The sequence below is a fragment of the Falco biarmicus genome, chromosome 11 (genome assembly GCF_023638135.1).
Source record: "Falco biarmicus isolate bFalBia1 chromosome 11, bFalBia1.pri, whole genome shotgun sequence".
NCBI classification, from domain to species: Eukaryota; Metazoa; Chordata; class Aves; order Falconiformes; family Falconidae; genus Falco; species Falco biarmicus.
In genome coordinates, this window is record NC_079298.1 from 10137091 (window position 1) to 10158934 (window position 21844).

A 21844-nucleotide genomic window follows, 5' to 3' on the forward strand; every position below is an offset into this window, starting at 1 on the left:
CATTTCGTTCCATCTTACAGGCTGCAGCTTTGCATCTCCGGGTAAACGTTACCGTCGACATTTTCACAAATGTGTGGATTTGTAAAACTGGGCTTTTTGATGTTGTCAGAGCACTGGGGGGGAAAATATCACAACAGTAATTTCTGAAACCACATCCGATATTGGAATGCTTTTGCGGGATAAAGATTCCCTGTTGGTGCGGTTTGCTTTATATTATCCTCTCCCCTCGCTCAGTACATGCAAGAGCTGTTGCAGGACCTCTGCCCCCCCCCTCCCTCCCCCCCCCCCCCCCCCCCAAGCAGCTGGGCACGGCTTCTCCCCTGCAGACCCGGTGAGCTGCACCTAACCCACCGCCTCACTTAATTCTTTGGCTTCCCAGAAGCTTTTGGCAGAACCTATTAAATTCCTGGGTCAACGGAGAAGAATTTCCTCTTTCGAAGTATCTAACTTAGGAATTTCAATTTATAATATTGTTTCCGATAACTGGCTTACAGAGAACACGCAGCAGTGAGAGCAAACAGAACATAACTTTACACCGGAGTGAGCGCTGCCCCGCGGACGCTGTAGGCTTGGCCCTGGTGTAACATGCCCTGGCTTTACACGTGAACTTCTGGCACGCAATAAAAGCCGCTATTTCTGACTAGGCGGGGCATTTCTCTCGAAAAAGCAGTTGGTTTATTAAAGCCACTACTTAAGCTCCGGTTTAGCATACGTTAAATGCTGAAGGAGCTCAGGACGGATCTGCGGATCTGGGATGAGTTTGGTTTTTTTTCAGTAGCACAGGTGAAAAATGAGAAGGACGAATATTACCTTTTTGGTGTGCACCTCTGCTGTAGCAGGGAAGGGGAGAAATCCTGGTGGCAGCGCGGATTCCTGCTTTCCAAGAGGAGCGCAGGGCACTGGTTGCGGAGAGGGAAGAAGCTCGGAGCATCCTCCGGGACACGAGGAAAGGGAGGCGGGGAGCAACGGGGGGTGGCTGGGGTTACCTCACCTCGGGGACCTGCGGATTACGTTGCTCGGGTTTAATATTTCAGGTGGTTTAAACGCTCTCGATAGCGGGTATTTTGCGGGTTATTTCCCCAGCCGTGCCGCGGAGGTCAGCGATCCCTGGAGCCCTTGTGAGCAGCACATGGTAACACAGGCGCACAAGGCTGAGTATTTCACAGAGGTTTTTAATCAGAAAACACAGCAGTGTGACAGAGCGGATAGCAAACGTGACAGACAGTTTCAGCAAATTATTTTTTTACTTGAAAACGGTAGTAACTGATTCTGTAGGGCTAAAATTTTTTTTTTAAGAGCTAAACTCTAAAACTAGTGTACACCCCCTCCTCTTTTAAGTGCTATTTGAAGTACTATCCATTTCGCATTGATTTAACACCTTCTATTTTGCACAATTAAAATTTAGACTATTCAAAATAAAGCACTTCAAACTGCCCATCTGTCCCACAACTTGCTCCTGTACAAATGTTAAAATTTTCATCCTAAACTCTTCCCTATACGGTGCTGAGCATCCTTAGCTCCTGTTGCAGCTGGAGAGGTAAATGAGTTTGAGGGTGACCAATGCTCTCAACCGTGTTGCAGTGTAAATGTTCCAATAGTTAATTTGTGTTTTAGGTGCAAGCAATAACATAAATTCCCGAATAGCAAACATGCTGCTTCCTAAATGTCACTGTATTCAAATGCTCCTGTTTCGTGAGATGCATCTGTCGTTAAAGTAATTTATTTCCAGGCAAAACAGCTGGTGGAAAGCAAATATTTCTTAAAGAGCATCTAAACTGCACTCGGCTTACAAAGCGACCAGAAAAGTTGTTGCCTTGCAGCCTTCCCATCCTCCTGCCTCTGACAACGGTTCTCAGCTGCTTGTTTTGAAACTAGAAAAAACGCCTCCTTCAGTGCACAGTAAACACGAACTACAAAACTGAGCTGTTTAAAACCTCTGGCAATCCAAAAAAACACCACTTATACTGTTTCTGGTAACTAAATTCAAAACCAGCTCGGTGAAAGTTTAAATACACAAAGGGGGAAAGTGTCATCTACATTTAGAAAGTAAGTGACCTACTTCTACAAGCTCTTGTTAGTGTCAAAACGCAGCAGCTATTTCCCAAAGCCTCTAAGCGCCGTCCTCTGTCCTCAGGCCAAGCAGCCTTTGACTTCAAGCTCTGCCCGAGCAGGGAGATGCAGGTTTTCCCTTGGGAGGCTGTTTGAATCCAGAACAGGGTTTCAAACTCTGCAGCCTGCCCCAAGGAGCAGGGGGGTGGGTTGGGGGTGGGGGGAAGGGAACGGGGGGGTGGGGTTGCGCATCCAGAGGTGGGCGAGATCACAGTCAGCTATTGCCTCTTCTTAAAAGTCCAGCAATATTAAGCACGTGAATATGTAGCTCTTGTATTAATGGCTTAACTGACCTAAAATAAATCGTAAAAACTTCATAGTGGAAAACTAGGTATGAGTGACCAACATATACATGGCTGAGTCTGTATTTCGTAAATGGCAGGTGGCAGAAATTGCTGGGAGCATGGATTTAAACCATGATCCAAAACCCCACCTCCAGAATTTCTTGAGACTTAAACTATCAGCTGTTTAAAAAGAAAAAAAAAATAATAGAAAGTTGCAACGCCTGTTATTAAAAAGGAGGAGGAAAAAAAAAAAAAAAAGAAGAAGAAAAGAAGATGAAGGCGGCTGAAAGCCTTCATGTCCAAAGGAGAGCACGTCCGGGCTGGATTTAATTCATGGCTGCAGGGAAGAAGCTGCTGTCCTCCAGGAGCTTGACGACGGCGGCTCTTTTGTAGAGCTTGGCCAGGTCGTAGGCGGTGGCCCCCCGCTTGTTCTGGTGGCCCACCTTGCACTCGGCGCGCGCCAGCAGCAGCTCTACCACCCGCACGTGCCCCTCCCGCGCCGCCAAGTGCAAGGGCAGGTTGCCCTCATCATCCTCAATGTTAACATCAGCCTTAAACTCCAGCAGAGTCTGCAAAGTGTCCAGAAAACCCTCTCTGGCTACATCATGAATTACAGCGAAGCCAGTACTGTCTTTCAGGTTGGGGTTGGCACCGCTAACGAGCAACCTCCTGGCAATTTCGGGGTTCCCGAGTTTCATAACCTATGAAAGAAAAAGGAGAGTTGAATACCGCGGGGGAAGGGGGCGGGGGGGTTTGCTTCAGCACTGGGCTTCGATCCCCAATTCTTATCTCCGAGTATCCTCCCGGCACAATCCTCATTTAAAACAGACAGAAGAGCGCCGCTAGAAAACTGATGCTACACCAGAAAATCTTTTTTTTTTTGTTTGTTTTGTTTTTTCTTCCCCCTTCCCCCCCCCCCCCCCCCCGTATTTTTTACTAAACTCGGTGAAATTGTGAAAGATGTTATCATTTCGGTAGTAATAGCTTTCTGTCTCAGAGAGATTCATGCCTGATAATAGGCGGTGTAAACTGGGGATATAATAACTTTTTTTTTTTTTTAATGTAACGTGAGTTATCTCAGTTTTTTAACGTATGAAAATTAAGTATGGTTCGGTTCTATTTGTCTAAGGATTGAGACACCTTTGCATCACTGTTTAATCTCGTTAAACATCAAATGTAGGGTCTCTGAGGAACAGATATTTTACCTCAGCAACAGCAAATGTAGAATGTGTTTTTATAAGCTTTCAGGTATTTACATTGTCTGTGCATTATCATAAAACAAATATTTGGACTGTACCATAGCTCTGTCTGCTACGAAAAATAAATGCTAGAAGAAATTTTTCTCCCCAATATTTGTGTTTCAATACGTCACCCCAAAAGGAGAAGTTAAAAGGAATGTTTCAAAGTTCCAGAAGTTTTCTTCTAAAAGCATTATATTACATTAAACTTCCATAATTTCACTATAAACAAACTGCAGCTATATTCTGTTGTTTAAAACATCCCTTAAAAAAAAAGCAACCACCAGCCCAGCAACAATAATTGGATTTTCTGACTGTTTCTCTCAGGAAAAAAAAAAAAAAAGAAAAAGCTTCTTTGAATTTTCTAGATTGCGTTATAAAACTCTCATAATTAGAACGCAAACCTCTCTTATTTGGGACTTAAGATCTTGCACCGATTTCTCCTAAATTACTCATTTTTTGTTTGCTCAAAGACTTGCAAAAAATGAACACAGTAATGTATAATCTCTAGCCTATAGGCAATATTTTCCTGTCCTTGGAATTAGTCTCGTTGTAAGTATCAAATTCGAAAAACAACACCTTTAAATTTTTTTTAGAAACGTCCACACATTGATCTAAAAATCTCGGTTAAAAAAATTATCTGCAGAAACGAGCATTACAGTGCATTAGATATAGAATAATGTACGATTTCTACAAGGGATTTGCTGAAAAGCTCTCCTGGTGAAAAAATATATATTAGGCTTTTTAAGAACAGCAAGCTATAATAAATAAAATTACTGCAGCATTCGGACCGTAAAGCAGCCCAGCATATTATATCCACAGACAAGAGCAAAAGTGCAGATAAGACAGGCTGGGATTCAGAGAAAGAGATTTCTGTGAGCCCCAGGGCTTCCAGCTCCGTATGTGCCATTTCTTTCACTTCTGACTAGAGATGGAAGCGAAGTAAAAGAAAACAAGAACATTGTGATCCCTCTTTCTTTAGCAAAATCTGGACATTTTGATCTCTTTTTGACACCCCAGGCTGTATTATTTGTGAATTCAAAACACGTATCTTGTTTAAGTGGGAGTTTGCTGTGTTCAGGCTGGGAGACTGAAGGCTTCAGTCAGAGATGGGGGGGGGGGAGAGAAAATCATATAAAAGGTGATGCTGTTGGGACATGGGCTACAACTGTACAGCAAATGCCCTTTATTTTGCAAAGTTTCACTCGAGGGGAGGGAGGCAAAGAAGGAGAAAGCATGAATTAAATAAGTCTGACGAAGAGCATAAGAGCAGGACATGTATTTGAGGCCTGCATAGGTACACCTCATTAGAAATGAAAAGTAGACAGCAAGACAAGCTGAGCAGCTGTTTACTTAAATATAAATGCAAAAGAAAAATATAAATTCATCAGTACTAATATAGGAGCATTGCCTCCCTTTTAATTGAGAGAGAGATTATGGAGAAAATATCTCAGTTTTGGAGAGTGCACTGACAGACAGCTCTTTCGAGCATGGTCATGCACCCGCAGCCCATTTCGGGATGATACATATTGAAAATAAGTTGACAGATTCTTCTGTTTTGATTTTTGTTGTGGTTCATTAACTCAGTTATGATTAGGCAGTGATAACAAGTATTGTTAGGACACGGATGCATGTTTAATATAGCTGGATGCTATGTCATTGTGTAATATATGGCTTAATACAGGACACAGACAGTTAGCTGCTATAAAAAAAAAAAATTACATTACTGTATAAATCGATTTCCAGCCCTCGTCCTGAGGATAAACCAGCTAGCTAAATGTTTCCTGCTCTCTTAAAGAAGTTAGTTTGCCTAAGTTTGCAATTTAGATCCTTTTGCTCTCTAAAAAGGTGCTGCAAGTGCCTGCCCCTGCCCTGCGATGCCCTATTTAGGTGCTGACAGGACAGAGAGGAGCTCACAGATCTCCAGCTTCAGCGAAATTGTCAAAAAAGGGTCATTCCTGCTTTTTAAGCAAGAGGTGCTTATTTCTCAGCTCCAACATTCTGACGTTAAGCCAAAAAGCTGTAAATATCTCGAGTACATTCACAAGCTCTGTGCTGTTTAAAACTCTAATTTCAGAAATTATTATCGTGGTTGGGGGGGGGGGGAAGGGAGAGGAGTTAACAAACGATTTTTCTAATGTGTGAAATTAAGAAAACCTATAGCTCCACTTCCACATTTCATTACTTATACCTAAGTACAAATAACCACACATCTTTTTTTTTTTTCCCTCTCTCCAGATTTATAAATCACTTCTATCACTCTTCGGTGGGCATTCTAGACTTTTCGCGATCATTCTCTGATATTATTAAAAGCAAAATCTTTCCTCAGTTAGCAGATGGACGAGTTCCAACTCCTGCCTGAACAGCCACACACTTAAAAAATTAGGACATAGCACCCTATACGATCAGAAAGGAAAGAGCTGGAACCAGCGCCCTGCCAGCCGATCTAAAGCAGCAAAAATTTAAGCCTTAATTATGAATGAAAAAGCAAGTGATTCAGCTGAAGCCCGAGCTCGCAGGGCTGACTGTTAATGTCCATCGGAGGTGCTCGGTTCTGAGCAGCATGCTTCCCAATGAGAAAGGTCATTCCTCACAAACAGCGTATAAAGGAAAAGTACCATCCACAGCAGAGCCCAGAACCCAGACAAGTCACGCTGCAAAAGCATAACGCAGGAAGAAAAAGGAGAGGGGAAAAAAAGAGAAACCCTGAGCTTCAGAGAACAGCACATTTGTGTTTACAGACCTGCTATGAAATCCTGCTCACCTAAGCTGATTTCTTTTCATCTCAGCCCTCTCGTTCCTTGCCTCCTCCCCACGAAGTTACAAAATATTAGCAAACTCGCAGCCCGTTTGACATTGAGGGTGATCCCCGACTGAAATATTGGTTTTGACCAGTTTTATTTCAAGTACGTCATTTTAGGGAGTTGGAGCCACTAAAGTTATAAAATATGGCATCCAACGAGTTTGAAAAACCACTCGTATTTCATCCACCAGCCTGTTTAAAACGTTGTCTTTTTTGGAAACCCGGGTCACGTAGGTACCAGTGATGAAATATTTTCTCCCTCTCTGGATACCAACCTGCAGCGCAGTCCTCCCAAATCCATTTTGTGCATTGACGTTTACATTCTTTTGCAACAAATTAGTAAGTTGCACTAGGTCCCCCTTGGCAGCCGCGGACGCCAGCTCGTTCCCAGAAGGCTCGGCCATTCTTTAGGGTGACTGACGATCGGAAAAAAGATGAGATTTTTTTTTTTTTAACCAGGCATGGCATCGGAGACTGACAGAAGGATTGGGATGGTTAATCTTCTGGAGTAGACCTTGTAGTAAATACTCGTAAAAAACCTCCTTGCCAAGAGCCCGCCCCTAACTCACACGTGATTATTCAGCAAAACTGCAGCTCCACTTGAAAGAAGATTTCTTTGCTTCCACATATAGAGTAACTCCTATTAAAGACTTTGGCCACTTTCAGGGGAGGAGGGGGGAGGGATTAATAGCTATGCGATATATCATATATGTTACGGGTAACATATGTACACGTACACCGGAGACTCACTCAGACCTGAGATCTTTGAAGAAGAAGACAACCCACCCTGCTCACGGTCGGGATCTGAGACTTAGCAGCAACAGCTCCGAGGAAAAGTCTTCCGCAGCAGTGTGCATCCAGCTCCCGCTCGGGGTCCCCCCTTCCATCCCACTCGGCTGCCTCTAGTCCGGGCCGAGCAGGGCCGCGCCGGGCGGGCCGCCCCCGCGGCGGGCAGGGCACGGCGGCAGCGGGTGCCCGGCGGCCGGGCGCGCTCCCTCGGCGCTCTCGCTCCCCGCAGCAGCTTCACTCCCGCAGCCCCGCGCAGCCTCCGCGCAGCGGGCGGGCGCGATCCCGGCCGGCGGCCGCCCCCGGCGGCGGCGGCTCCGGAGCATCCAGGAGGGCGGCGGGTCCGCGGGCGGCGGCGGCGGGTGGGGGGGCAGCCGCGTCCCGCCGCCCGCGCTCAGGGCGTGGAGGAGCCGCGGCGCGGGGCCGTCTCCGCCGCTCGCCGGGGGCCCCGCCGCCGCTGCCCGGCGACAGCCGCGCCTCTCGCCCCGGCCGCGGAGCGGAGGGCGGGGGGCTGCGCTGGTGCCCGCTGGTGCCCGCCGCTGCCCCGGCCCGGCGGTGCTCGGCAGCTTCCCGGCGCCCGGTGACAGCCGCCGCTCGCTGCCGCTTTCAACTTCGCGAAATAAAGCTGCACTTGCCGGTCCGCGGCCGCTGCCTCCGCCCGCGACTTTGCGCTCCCCCTTTTTTAAGCGCAAACAATCGCTACTTCTGTTTCCTACGGACACGAAGCCGGTTTCTCTCTTTTTTTTTTCTTTCCCCCTTTTTTTTTTAACCTCATCAGCTTTTTTTGAAAAGAAAAAAAATTTGAGCGCTTTTTGAGTTGAAACACCCGCCCACATTTTAACGGCAGAGATTTAAGGAGGCGCGGCGGAGTTGCGGCCCGGCCGGGCAGGAAGGCCTGCAGCGGCGCGCACCCGCCCCTCGCCCGGCCCCGGCCCCGGCCGCGGCGCCTTGTGCCGTTCCCCGCGCCGCGCACCCGGGCCCGGCGCTCCCCCGCCGCAGCCGAGCAGCCAGGGTGCTCTTAGGGGAAGCGCCGTGAGGCCTAGGGCGGGCGGGGGTTGGTTGGGGGGATGGAAAGAAAAGGAGGTTTTAGCACCGGGAGCCGCCGCGCCCCTGCCGGGGCACCGGGGGTCGGGGCAGCCGGGGGGGGGCTGGGGGCGGCCTCCCGCCGCGGCGCTGCCCCCAAGCCCCGGGCGGTCTCCACCTGCCCGCGGGGGGGGGGGGCGGCCCCGGCCCCCCCCGCCCTGGCTCGGCACCCCCGCGGGGGCAGCGGCGGCGGGCTCGGGGTCCACCCCGGCTCCTGTCCCTAAGGACAAGGTCAGGGATGAAGGGTCAATGTCAAGTGTTCGTAACGGCGGCCGGCGGCCGCCCAGGGCTGCGCTCCGCGCCTTGCGCTCTTCTGCTGCCCTTGATTGATCTGAAAGTGCCATTTTGAGGGAGAAGCGCACCCCGGCACCGAGGAGACGCGAGGGCTTCGCTTTCCCTTCAGAGGGCGAAGTGCCGGCGGCCGGCACGGCGATGTCCTGGCCCTGCTGCCTCCCGGCACGGCGCCTGGCCGCTGCTGCAAGGGCCGGCTCGCTCTCGGTCTCAGGGACCCCCGGGAGGACCGAGCCCTGCCAGAGGTAAGATGCAACGTCATGGCTCCCCGGTAACCACACGGAGCCCGTCGGTCGCGGGGGGGATCTGCCCGTCTGCTTTCTGCGTGGAGGCGACGGGGAGGTGAATTAGAACGTAAACACGCGTGAGGCACCTCGGAGAGGTGCGTTCCTGAGGGAACCTGTCCGGCAAGCAAACAGCAGCTCCTCCAGCGCTGCCCTGCGGGGGAACCTGCCGCCGGCAGCCGGGCAGGGGCAGGGACGGCCGGGGCCTGACTCGGAGCCGCCGCCGCAGGCAGAACCAGTTCCGGAGGGATGGAGCTGCAGCCCAGCTGAAGGCAGGCGGTGTGACCGCTGCCTCTGGCTCTCCTTCCAGCTTCGGTAGCTTCTTGCTTCCCAAGTACATTTTCCTGTACCGATTCTCCCACCCACACTTGGTCGCGAAGATACAAAGGTGACAAGTAGTGAGTGAGCTGCCTACACGTGGAGAAGGGGAAGCAATTTTGCTCAAATTATTAACTGACCCCCGCTCCCGCTAAGGGGGGCAAAAAGCGCATATTTTTAAGGGCCTCATTATGATAATTCTCGGCCAGAAGTAACAGTGCCCAGTTTTGTAAACAAAAATACGAATTATGATTTCCCTCAAAGTTAACTCCAGAAATACACGTATATAAATAGCATCCGTATATTCAAATAGAGTTGCTTTTCTGCATAAGGAATTTCTATGCAAAAACTCGAATATTCAGTCAGACGGCTTGTAAATGGCTTATTTTGTGACTAATCGGTATCTAAAATCCACAGGCTTCGGTGGCATCACCTGTTGCTAACTTACTGCAGAATTAGACCTGCAGGTCTTACCACAGTCTCCATTTATTGTTTGTTTGTTTGTTTGTTTGTTTTTAACAGTTCAGAATAAAGCCCCCATCTTATGCCACTTGACAAAAATAATTAAGTAAAGCATAGCTGGGGTGCTGCAGGCTTCCTGCAAGTAAAGCTGCCTGGCCAGAAAATGCTGTCAAACCTCCTTCACCGTGCAGGTCTGTCAAAAACCTTTGCAAGACAGCAGATCGTTAATCCGGATCACATCTTCTCGAGAACCGTAAAGATCCTTTTCCTAAAACTGAAAAAACTGCCCCAGTCAGCTCCAGAATCAGCAGAAAAAACATCTTCCGGAGGCAAATACTATTGCCGGGCATTGCAAGGAGTAACAGTAAGCGAGCGTCGTCCCCCCCGGGTTCTCTAATTTGTCTGATGTTGGTTGGAGGACAAAAGCTACCTCGGGTGTCTTGGAGAGAGGTCGTGAGGAGGAGAATAGAAACTTTCGCTGTGACTTGAACGTGAACTTCCTGCGGTGTGGGGCACGTGCAGCTTTTCACCTTTTCTTCACGTTCTGGATCAAATCCTTCCTGTTTTGATCTAATAGAGATATCATTATTTAGAATATGACTGTAGTAGATGTGAACGCTGTGTAACTAATCTTGACAACATACCTATAGCTTCAATTCGTGCCAGGAATTAATTGGCTTTAATCCAATTGTTTAAACTCGCTTTTCAGCCTTTATTATAGTTACTCTCTAGTAATGTGTGGGTGGATTTGTTTGTAATTTAGCACAGGCTGTCCCTGGCATTGCACCATACCTCGTACCTAGTACAGAACTGTCTGCAACATCAAACTGGGAAAAAAAACCCAAACCAAAAACCCAGGGGGCAGATGTGAGGGCAATTACTTTATCATCCCTCCAGTCGGTGGTGGGGAGCTCGAATTGTTAAACTAACATCAGTGGGCAATAAAAACCTCTTGGCAAATGCTGCCAACATAAACTAGACCAAGAACATGATAAAATATAAAATCCAACTTCTCTGACACCCTGGCTTTGCGTCGTAAGTGGCATTTCAGCGTGGCCTCCACCCACCTGGAGATCCAAATGACTGCCACCACCAGATGCGCACCCCAGGTGCCCTGCTGCCTGCACTCCCCAGCAGCATCCGCAAACACGCTTTAAACAACTCCCAGGAGTGTTTTTCTTGGGAACACAAACTCTCCTGAAGGTACAGTTTAGCTTTTCATGTGCCCCTACCCCCACACAGTGTCCGTTCACGGTTTCTCCCAAACGACAGACCCTGCTGTGGTGAGCAGTCACGCTGGGCTCCCCCCTGGTGCCAGCCCGGCTGCTGTGGCAGGTAACTCGCAGGGGCTGAGAAACTCAGCTATAACCGTCACGGATGGCAGAAAAAAATAAAGAACGGTGTTTTCTAAATACGACAAAATAACTTGATTCAAAGATATCTTCATGTAACTTTATTAGCTAACAGGAAAGGTGCTTGTGATCTTAGCTTCGACACCCGTACAAAGAGCAGAACGACACTTGCTGGACTAATTAGCAAATTAGTGTCCAAATGCGTGTTAAATGTCAGTGCTAAGGGGTAGGTGAACAGCATCCGGTTGTAGGAAGCAGACTTAAAATGCGTTAATTACAGTTAGATTTGCATTACTTAAAAAAACGCAAACCAACAACCCAACAAACAAATTTATCTCTGGTATATAATGCAATTGCATCTTACAGTGCTGGAGTGCTAAGCTCGAGTGAGGGCCGCAGCGCAGATCACGGTCTGTTGGCTCAGAAACCTGTGAAAAATGCATTTCCTTCTGAGAGAAGTGCGAAGACGGGGAAAATTACTGCTTTACCGTGCCTTCCCCCTCCGGTGCGTGCCCCGCGCTCCGAGGCCCGGGTCTCTCAGGGAGCACAAAGCGACGGGTTGTCAGGACGGAGGCAAATCGCGCTGGGGACAGCGGGCCGGCGCCACCGCCACCCCGGCCGCCCCTCCGCTGCGGGCCGCAGGTGGGTGCCCCGCTCCGTACGGGCAGGCAGAGCCGCCCTCCGGCCGGCGGCTGCAGCGGCCCTTGTCCCACCCCCCGCCCGCCCCCAGATGGCGGCCCCGGCCCCGGCTCGTTGCAGCCAGGGCCTCGCCGCCCCGTTAGGCCGCAGCCGGCGGCGGAGCCCGGCCGGGCCCGGGGATCCGCCGCCGGGGTGCGTGGGTGGCGGTGTCAGTGCCAGCCCGCCAGCCCCTCAGCCCCCGGGGCAGCGCTGCCCCCAGCCGAGCCGAGAGCCGACGGCCGCAGCTGCGCCGCCCGCTCGGAGGGGCCGCTCCGCCGCTCTGGGGCCGGGCAGGCTGAGGCAGCCCGTCCCCTCAGGAAAGGCCCAGGCGCTGGGCCGGGCCGCCCGTGGCCTGCCGCCGGCACCTCCCGCCGGGCAGCAGCGCAGCCCCTCGGGCGCCCCCTCCGCTCCTGCTCCTTCTCCTTCCCCTCCCGCCGGGCCGGGGCGCAGCGGCCGCGGTCAGCGCGAGCTGCCGGGAAGGCGCAGCCCCACCCCCTCCCCCGGCTTCGCGAGCGCTTGACAGGAGGGTGGTCACGTGCCGGCCGCAAAGCGCCTCTTTGCGACCTCAATGACAGGCAAAATGTGCGACAGGCGCTGTGGAGGCAGGGAGGGAGCGGCGTTGCCTCCTCCTCCTCCCCGGGCCAGCAGCTGAGGCAGCGCTGCCTGCTCCCGGCCCGGCCCGCTCCCGGCCCGCCGCCCGCTTCCCGCCCGCTTCCCGCCGCCGCGGGGCTGCCGGAGGGGGCAGCCCGGGGGCGCCGCGGGAGCCTGAGGGGAGCCGGCGGCTCCATGAGCTCCTAGTCCCACCCTGCCCCGTCCTCGCCGGCAGCAGCTCCAGGTGCGCGGGTCAGAGCGGAGCCGGGGACGCAGCTGGCTGCAATGGCGTCCAACATGGACCGGGAGATGATACTGGCAGATTTCCAGGTAAATCTCGAGCCGCCGCCGCCGCGCAGCCGTGGCCTCTCGCTGCTTTTCTCTTCCTCCTCGTTGCTGTGCTGCTCGTTCTTTGTGGGAAGCTCCGGGGTGGTGGGCGTGAAGCCCACCCTCCCCAGCCTCTGCGCCTTCTTTCTTCCTTTCTATTTTTATTGTGGTGATAAATAGGTAGCTTGTGCCCGCTTCTTTCAAGATACACGAACAAAACGTCTTCTTTAACTTAGAGAGTTTTGGGTTTTAATTAAAAAAAAAAAGTGCTTTTTGCATCCACTTTGTTCCAACCCTCTACAACCAGGCAGGCCATGGAACAGCTGTGAGCCAGCTCACTTGGAAGAGGCAGATGCCAGGGAGGATACAAAACTCATCGCTCCTCATGTTTTGTCACAGTGTTTGTAGTGAATCACTTGCTGGTACTACAGATTAACGCTGAACAGAGGTGTTTCCATTACAACAACACTAACTTCATGGTTGCCTCAGCCTATGACTGTTGTGATGACAGTAAAACTCTTCCCACCCCATCCCAAATGACAACATGTTTGTGCAGAAAGGAGGATATGCCCTTAAAAAGTTGTCTGTAGCCTTCCTTCTTCCCTACAAAAGGGTTACAATTTAAATTAAAATTCTTTAAATCTTATTCCCAGCATAAAGCCTTTGTCTAAATAAAAGCCATGTGTTCAGGAGCCTGGTTAATCTGTTCAGTGTCTTGTTTCTTAATATTGCTTGGTTTAATATCATTTTTCTAAGAACAAGTAACCAGACAAGTGGAAGACGCCTGCCTTTGAAATAGTGGGGAGAGCCAAAAGCAGCTTGGAAGGATATCCAATTACATTTGAATATATCTTTTTAATATTTGTATTTCAATAAATTTTTTTTTTTTAAAGCTTTGTCCATTTGCAGTGGTTTTTCTCACAGGGCTAGGCTCTTGGATATTCTCGGATTGAGTTGTAAAACTGCTGTCTGTATGTGCAACTTCTTAAAAGACTGTTTCTCAGCTGTTAGCAGTGAAACTATTTAATTTAGTTTTAAAGAAGTGATCTCTTAATTCACTCCCTGTGTTTAACAAGAATGTTTATTTGGAATTACAAGTAGGGTGACTGTAGTGTACATTATGTAATTCCTCTTTCGCAAAAGGTACCTGATATCTCGCTGACGTAAGATGCGGAGTTCCCAGCTGATAACAGGGAAGTGTTTTCCCTTCTTTACCTGTGTTTCTTACATCTGTATTTACTCTAAATTTTAACAAATGTTTCTATAACGCTCCTTCATTTTGTTGTGCTTGGAGATACTTGTGTGTCTATAAGGAAAGACATCTCAATTTTAAGGCTGGGACTTCATAAAGGAATTCTTCAAGTAACAGTACACTGTCTAAAAGGAAACTGAGGACCCCAATTCTGCACTCATACTAGTGGAGCTTATACTCTTATGGAATCTCACATTATTAGCTGGAACAGGTTTACATTCAGGAATCCCAGACCATGGTTAAGTTAGTAGCTGGTGAATATAAGAAATTTTTTTTTTTTAAATAGTCTTCAATCTATATCTACTTTCTAAGTTTTTAGTGTCAGTGTTGCAGTTCAGCAGTATTATTGTGCTTAGGTTTTAAAACCAGTTAATAAATGTGTAAGAGCAACTGCAGTGTTTGGTACCATGAAGACAAGTAAGTATTATTGCAAATTTAGAGATCGGTGGTGGTGGTAGAATCACAGAAACCTGTTGTAGCTCAAGGATGGCATAATGTGTCTGAACCTAGGACCCAGGAAATATTTTATCATATAACTGCTTATTTAAACCTTTTCCTCTTGTATTTCAGCAGACAACTTTGTTTCTCTGTTTCATCATTTTTTTAAAATAATATCAAGTTTCTACCTGATTTAAAAACACTGAACTGTTGTCTTGCTGTTAAAACTTCAGATTAGTAAAGGACAGTGTCATTCATTATTAGGTCTCATATCTTTAGACTGTTACAAAATGGTAAAGGATTTTGGTATTTTAAATACTCGATGGAATTTACAACTCAATGTTTTATTTTCCATTTCAAATCCTTACTGATTATGTGCAAAGTAACTCTGCATGGTTTTCCCTTCTATATTTTCTGTACCTTTTAATTAATAAATACGTTTCCTAGTGTTCTGCTACCATCTTCTGTATTTGTGTGAGGTATTTTGTTTAAGAATGTTGTGCACACTGGAAATTTTAGAAGAAATTCTTTGTAGTTTTGTCCAGCTAATCTCTGCTGAATTAAACTGAGGGGGGAACTTCATTGCCATTTCACCCTTGCCTTTCCCAAATTATGTTTAAGAGGGATAGAGTAGTGGTCTGCGAACTTTTGAAATGGTTTTCCCTCCCTGTAAAAGTTTTTTCAGTGAAGTCACAGTTATACTGATTTTTGATGCTTTTGTGAAGCTTTCATGGACTGACGACGTATCTTTCAAAGCCATTAGAGATTCTGCTATTGGTTCCAGCTGGAGCAGGATCTCATATTGCATTTGGTTTTTTCTTTTAGCTCTGATTGTTGTAACAGGTTACTGCAACTTACATGTTCTGAGGTACTAAAGAGAAATACTTGAAAAAAATATTTTGTATATATGCATGTACAAATGTTGAGTAACTTTTATAAAATATCTTAACTATAAAGTAAAACACAGTAAATAATCTACCAGAATTTTTTTTCTTAGTGTCTCAAAACAATTTAAGCCTGTTCTGCGTGGTTTATAATTATTTTCTTTTCCTCTTCTTTTTTAATGAGGTTACTGTAGCTACCCAGGGAGTACAAAGCACGTATTCATGCATGTGGGCTGTGTAAGCAACCTGTCTAACTTTTCCTTCTTAGGCCCTCACTTAGGAAAGATTATGCAGAAGCTTAGCTTTATACATGAGTAGTCTGATTGTTTTCAGTTGAAGTAGCTAAAGTAGTAGAGTTAAGCGCACAAGTTTTAGCTGTTTTACTAATTGCAATTCAGGATTTCTCCACAACGTGTCATTGGAATGTAGGAAAAACTTCCTAGGGGAAAAAATCAACAGCTTGTTTGTAGCATAAATTCTTTAAAAAGGTAACTGCATGTGAATTGGTAGAAGAGTGATGCTGCAACATACCTCACATACTGAGGGAAATAGAGGCATCTAATTTCTACCAGTTTTTGTTAACATCTCTGTTCTTCTTTGATTTGTTGTATTTAACTGCAGAATGTTCTTCCATTGCCAGTGGGATACCCAGGTACTGACGTGATACAAATATATTAATGTTCTATGTGGTTTGGGGTCTGCTTCTCATTACAAAGAAAAGAGATACTTGTTTGTTTATTTCTTTTTAAATTGCAAACTTTCTGTGCACTGAACTTAAATTGACATAGTTAAACAGTTCTGGAATGTCAAGCAGTCTGAGTATTGGCAGGAGTGTCAGATGTCAACATTTTTGTATGCTGGCACCTTTGCTTTTGTTTTTACAGCTTCACCTAGGATGCAGACTAAAACTAGCAAGAATATCTTTTTGTCTTTATAAGTTATGTACACCTTTAGGACTACTTTATTCATGCTATGTGGTTGTCTTCACGATAATTGTAGGGGGGCCCTAAGGGTTGGAGGATTGTGGGAGTTGCCAGGTGTCCGTGTATTACAGGAATATCTGGCATGTGGGGCTTCAGAAGGAAATTTTTCATAGAATTCACATTTTTTGTTGACCAAATAAATAGATTTGGTCTGGATGAGAAGACTTCGGAGTGGAAAGGGAAACCTCAAAAACCTTTGCTTTCATCGAAACAACAGATAACTAAGTTTCTTCAAAGTTATGCGAGTTTTTCTCATTTTGCAATGTTTATTTTTTTTTTACCTGGGTAATAAACTACTTTGTTATGATTCATACAGATGTATATAAATTTATTTTCCCAAACTTTGCCATTGCATCAGCCTTTTTCATAAAAACAGAGGTTTGTGGGAGGAGCAAGGGGGAATTGGGAAGGAAGAACCTCATTGCCATCAGTTACAGAAAGGTGAGAAAGCATGCTCGATAATAATGTTTTAAGTTATAAAATTGACCATGACATTGATACATCAGCTTATTATTTTAATTTTTGTAAGATTTAACCGTAATTCAAACTACTAGTTTCCTTCTGGAATGGCTAAAATTGAAGAAACTGGAGAATCTTTTTCACCTGGAAGTTAACACAGTGCTGTTTAAAAATATATCTTGTCAGTTATTTAAGATATGGACTGATGAAAAACATGTCTGCTTCAGCCCTGTACAAGATTATCTCTGTCATGCATACTGTTTTCACTGTCTAACAGTCTCTGTGCAGAGTTTGTGTCTGTTATTTAATTGGGTGGTGCTAAGGGAGCTTTGCTTTCTTCTGTGTGTGTTGGCATGCTGGCTTAAGTTTTCTGTCACTTTTAAGTTATTCATACATATTAAGTATGAAGATTTGATGGGTGAAAAAGGTAGTCAGATTTGGGAATGATTTTGTGTCAGTACCCTTGATTCTTGCCCTGGACTATGACATATGCTGTGGGCTGGAAAGAGTGTTTCAACCTTTTTCTGGTAAGGGTAAAGCATCCATTAGGGTGTTTTGAACAAATAGCAAAGCTGATGTCCTTCTGAAAGAAGAGGTACTGTTTTGCCGTTAAGACATTGGAGCAGAAAGAACTGTTCTTGATTTCTTTACGGTCTTTCTGTGAAGTGTTTGGCAATTCCCTTGGAACAAAACCTTTAACCAGAGATTGGTGTTGAAGAGACTCTCAATCAAAGTTTAAATCTTTGGAAAGTCCTCAGACTTAAGTTTAAAGTTCTTGAAGGCCTACATTTTCATTAGAAAGTCTCCCTAAATATCTGGTTTTGCATGTGTCCAGATCTGTCTGAGCTTAAAACCTCAGGCTTGCTCATACCAAGCCATTCTTTTGTCTGGCCTCTCTGTAGAATATAATGCAGCAGGTGCACCTAGAGTACACCAGATGAACTAAGCTTTGCATCCTCTCCATAGTAGTTGGAAGGAAATCCAGAACTCTATAGGTTAGAAATCGGGGTTTGGGATACATAGGTTTTAGGTAAAAGTAGACTCTGCTAGGTTTCTGATAGTCATGTGCCAAGGTGCTCATCACTGCTTCACCTGACCTCTTTTTGTGAGTGTAGGTTACTAATCCTTAGCTAAATACTGAAGAATTAACAGGGCTGTTTTTCAGTCTTAAAAAAACCAAAAAACAACCACCCCCCACCCCCACCCCCCCCCAAAAAAAAAAAAAACAACAACAAACCCCACACCCCAGAAAACTTCAGGACACTAGATGTTGAAGCTCACACCCATGAGGAGGCCTCTTAATTGACATTTTGATTAGAATGCTTTTTAATCCTTGTTGCTTTTTATCACGTTATAATTTTGTGCATTGCAAAGTCAGTAACAGCATTGGAACTGGCAGTTAGACCTCTTGGTTTGCAACACAGTTGGTTTTGTTTGCTGTAAATGGCCTTAGGGCAAAGACACATGATAATAGCCTACTGGGTGCTTAGTGTGTTTTAGTTTGGTTATTTTGATTATTGTTGTCTGCTACCAAGATCATTGCTTCTATTAATTTGTTCTGTGTGTATTTCTGAAGAACCAACAATTTGATTTCGTTAGATACTTTTAGACTCAGCTGTAATCCCAAAGGTCATGTTCGTCGGAACAAAGCTAGCTTGATTTACTAGTCATCTTTCTGGCCTTTAAACTGAAGGTGAAGTGGATTCCAGGGTCAAAAATAAAAAATTGGTGTAAGAGTAAATGTCCATTTAGAAACACAATAACTTGGATATTTCCACTGATAGCTGTTCGTGGAAAAGCCAGGTAATTTCTCCCTATATAAGGAGAGATAGTTAATTAGAAATACTATCTGGCAATTATAGAGAAGAAAGGGGATACTATGATTGTGTGCATTACAGCCCTGCTGTAAGAACCTAAATAATTTACCACTGGAGCACCAGTTCATCTTTAGAAAGAGGTTTATGCTGTTCTTTTCATTCAATTACCTTGAAAAGACTCTTCACATCATAGTAATCATGTCACCATTTCCATCAGCCCATTCATATAGGTATTTGGGTTAGTAGGTCACTGAAACAGATTGTGAGGTGGTAGCTCTAGGATCCTTTTTCAAATGCCATGACAACTAATACTAATTATAACATTGAAATTATTAATTATATGTACTCCCAGAGGCTAGGAATGTGCTTTCATTGAAAGGTAGTATGGAAGTTATTTGGCACATTGGAAATAAAATTTGACTAATATTTCTTGGTAAGCAAGAATCATTTACAGTAAACACACTTCCTGAGTTCATATTTTTGTGTGGTAGGAGGTGTGGGAGAAGACAGTATGAGGATTTGAGTCATGTGCTACATGTCTTAAGGGGTCCTGAGAATCTCCCACCTTGGTAATACGGCATTGGTGCTGGAAAGTCTGAAAGAGTAGAATTTCTCTCTCTAGTTGGGCAGTTCTTACGGTTCGGTCCCCCTTGCAGGCCTAGTTTTCATGTGTTTCCTTACTAGAAGCAAGAATTACTAGTTTATTAAAGGAGCTACATGGTGTGTCATTGATAGGATTTCATGTTTTTCTAGTCAGTGGATGAGTCTGTGCATATGTGGGGCAGCCATTTGATGAATCCTTTCTTTTAACTACTGTAAGAACTAGAATAAAAAGCCTGGGGAAGTACCTAACATTTTATTTGTCCTTCATCATTTGGATGAAAGGAAATGACATGCTTACTGGCTGGATTGATACCTACTAATTAAACCCATTTTCTAGAGTTGACTAGATAATGTGCAATTGTAAAACCAAACTGCTCAAAGAGGAAACCAAAGCCCTAATGTATTCATTACATGTTGTTTCATCTATCAAAGTAGTCATCTACTGGTCCTCTATGTCTAACTGGTTGAGCAGGTCTTTGTTCTGCAGCAGTAGTTATGCTTTCAAAAGATAATTCATTAAAGCTGAAGTTCTTAAGAGATGTTTTGAAACTAGAACAGAGTACATTAGCCCTTGAGTTACTTTATATAGGTTTCATATTTTGTCTATTGCAGGAAACAATTTGTAAAGACAAGAACTCTGGAACTGAGTCACCTCTTTTTTTTTTTTTTCTTTTTCTTTAAAGGTCAGGTTGTTTGTGTGAGCAAATATCAAAAGTGCCATATCAGCTCAGATCGAAGACCAGCTGACCTAATGTCTTGTCTGCAGCAGTGGCTGTTCCTTAGGAAAGAGCCTAAAGAAATAGAATTTGAATGGACTTGCCTCATCCTGGTTTCTGGAAGTCAGCATTTTATGAGTTTGACGGGGTTTGTTCTAAGACTTTGGGAATAAACTGTGTCAGCTTGAGTTAATCTTGTGTTCTTCAGCTGAGTTCTTCAGAGACATCTGAGTAGTTTCGTGATATGTGAGTTTGCTCTATAGAAGCTGTGTTCACTTTTCCTCAGTATGTCATATATATATGTATATACCTTTAAAATTTTGGGGACTGTCATCAGGTCCTGGTGGTTTGTTCTGTGTGTCTACTGATGCTTTAGGATGAGAGGGTTCTTTGTAAAGAGCAGTTTTGTTAGAGCGTGGTCCCTAAGTTCCTTGTTAGTGAGTATGAGTGTGCAAAATTCATGTAGCTTTTCTGGTGTGCCCTTACCTTCTTTGGATGCTTCTTCAATATCTTCTTCTTTTGGTCCCACTGACTCGCTGACAGGCTTCCTTGTTCTGATGCTTTTAAAAGTTTGTGTAATTTTTATGTCTTTAGACAAATGTTTGGGTTTTTTTTGCAGTCCTTGTTGGCCTCTGTTATGGTATGACCTGTGCTTTGCTGGGATTTGAGGGTTCTTCTGTTCTCCTATTCTGGATAACATTTCCAGGTTTTGAAGAATTTGTCCATTTCTTGTGGTCTTGTTCTTTATCAAAAATATGAGTGTTTGTGGAATATTGAGTAAAATAAGTTTTGTATGGATTAGTACTCTTCCTTTGTGTGCTTAGAAAGGCCACACTTAGAAAGTGGCTTTTATGTATTCTGTAGTTGTTTTTAAGGTTCTACAGCTTTTGAGGCAATGAGGAGAAAGGAGATGACTACAAATATCCAGTAAGCAAAAGTGTTTGTCTGACTCCTGCAGTTGGTTCTTTTCTGTTTTCCATCGCTTTTTGTTCTTCCATGATAATGTGTAAGATACTGTAAGAGCAAAATGACTGTGATTCAGGAAATCTTGGGGGTTTTACCTGGACTGAGACGCTTTTATTAATGGATTGAACAAGCACAGAAACTTTGGGATAATCCTTACTAAAGCTTTTTGGTTTTTTGGGGTAAAGGCTGTCTTCAGCCTTCTGGAAAGACAGGTGGTTTAGTAGTCGGGTATTGAGTTTTGGTTTGGTTTTTAATTCAGTTTGAGCATTGCTCTTTTTATGTAGTGCATGTGGCTTAAATGCTAGAGTGTTAGCGTGGGGCTTGGGCAGCTAGAGTTCATGTCTTGGCTCAGCACATGGGCTTCCTAGGGATGTGCTTTCGCGGAAGCCTGGAAGCAGAGTTTGCTTCACACTCTTGAGAGTGTCTGCTGGAAACCATTTGAAAGTGGTTAGCGTGGTGCCAAGTTAGCTGGTTCTGCTAAGAAGTGGTTAGAGCTTCATGCTACTGGTTTAGACTTTGTACCCTGCTTGCTTTGTTCAGAAGGTTTGCAGTCATCTCAGAGCATGGGCAAAGTTCAGTCTTGCCTGCTTTGTAACTAATAGGTAGAAATGTCTTCTGTGACCTTCAGAAGCATAATTTTTTCCTTTTTTACACCCCATTCCTCCTGTAGAAAGGGACTAATGCTTCCTTTGGGGTTTTGCTTAAGGTGATGCTTAAATAGTAGAATGATGAAGCTCGTAAATAGTTGTGGGTGGGAGTTGAAATGCATCGGGCAAAACTTTAGCCTGGCATATCTGCCTAAAGCTTTCTCAATTTCTGATACTGGTAAGTGTATTAGCTTGTTTTTGTGAAGCGAACAGGTGGTGAATCAGCTCAGTTTTTACCAGATGGTTCTTCTGAGTTATGTAAAAACAGAGAAACATTCTTATCTCTTCATTTGGATGCTTGCAGTAGGTGACCTTTCAGTTTGTGTCTCAGTCGCTATGCCTGGATGTTTTTCTTTTTCAAATCTTTGTCTGAAACAGAAAGAAGTAAAAGTGAATTTAATAACCATGGATGACTCATAATAAGAACAGTGTCATTACATCAGTAGGGTTGTTGCAAGGTTAGAATGATAGGG

The 21844-nt window shown here is 45.4% G+C and overlaps 2 protein-coding genes across 2 annotated transcripts in view; one reads left to right on the forward strand and one right to left on the reverse strand.

The window, feature by feature from the left end:
* Nucleotides 1–1156: 1156 nt before the first annotated feature.
* Nucleotides 1157–8793, reverse strand: CDKN2C (cyclin dependent kinase inhibitor 2C). The gene is made up of 3 exons (XM_056356717.1): nucleotides 7221–8793; nucleotides 6710–6850; nucleotides 1157–3094 (listed from the first exon to the last, which is right to left on the reverse strand). Exons 2-3 carry the CDS (start codon nucleotides 6836–6838, stop codon nucleotides 2720–2722), a joined length of 504 nt encoding a protein of 167 aa, XP_056212692.1. The 5' UTR covers nucleotides 6839–6850; nucleotides 7221–8793; the 3' UTR covers nucleotides 1157–2719.
* Nucleotides 8794–12335: 3542 nt separating this feature from the next.
* The window catches only part of FAF1 (Fas associated factor 1), a 171702-nt gene continuing 162193 nt past the window's right edge, over nucleotides 12336–21844 (forward strand). Inside the window, exon 1 of the mRNA XM_056356715.1 lies at nucleotides 12336–12609. Within this exon, the coding sequence (XP_056212690.1) occupies nucleotides 12565–12609 (45 nt within the window). The 5' untranslated portion in view covers nucleotides 12336–12564. The remainder of the gene's footprint in view (nucleotides 12610–21844) is intronic.

Coding starts and splice junctions, on each gene's coding strand:
- CDKN2C (XM_056356717.1), bottom strand. CDS start 6,838: ATGGCCGAGCCTTCTGGGAACGAGCTGGCGTCCGCGGCTGCCAAGGGG. Junction 3,095..6,709: donor TTGGGAGGACTGCGCTGCAG/GTTGGTATCCAG, acceptor TTTCTTTCATAG/GTTATGAAACTCGGGAACCC.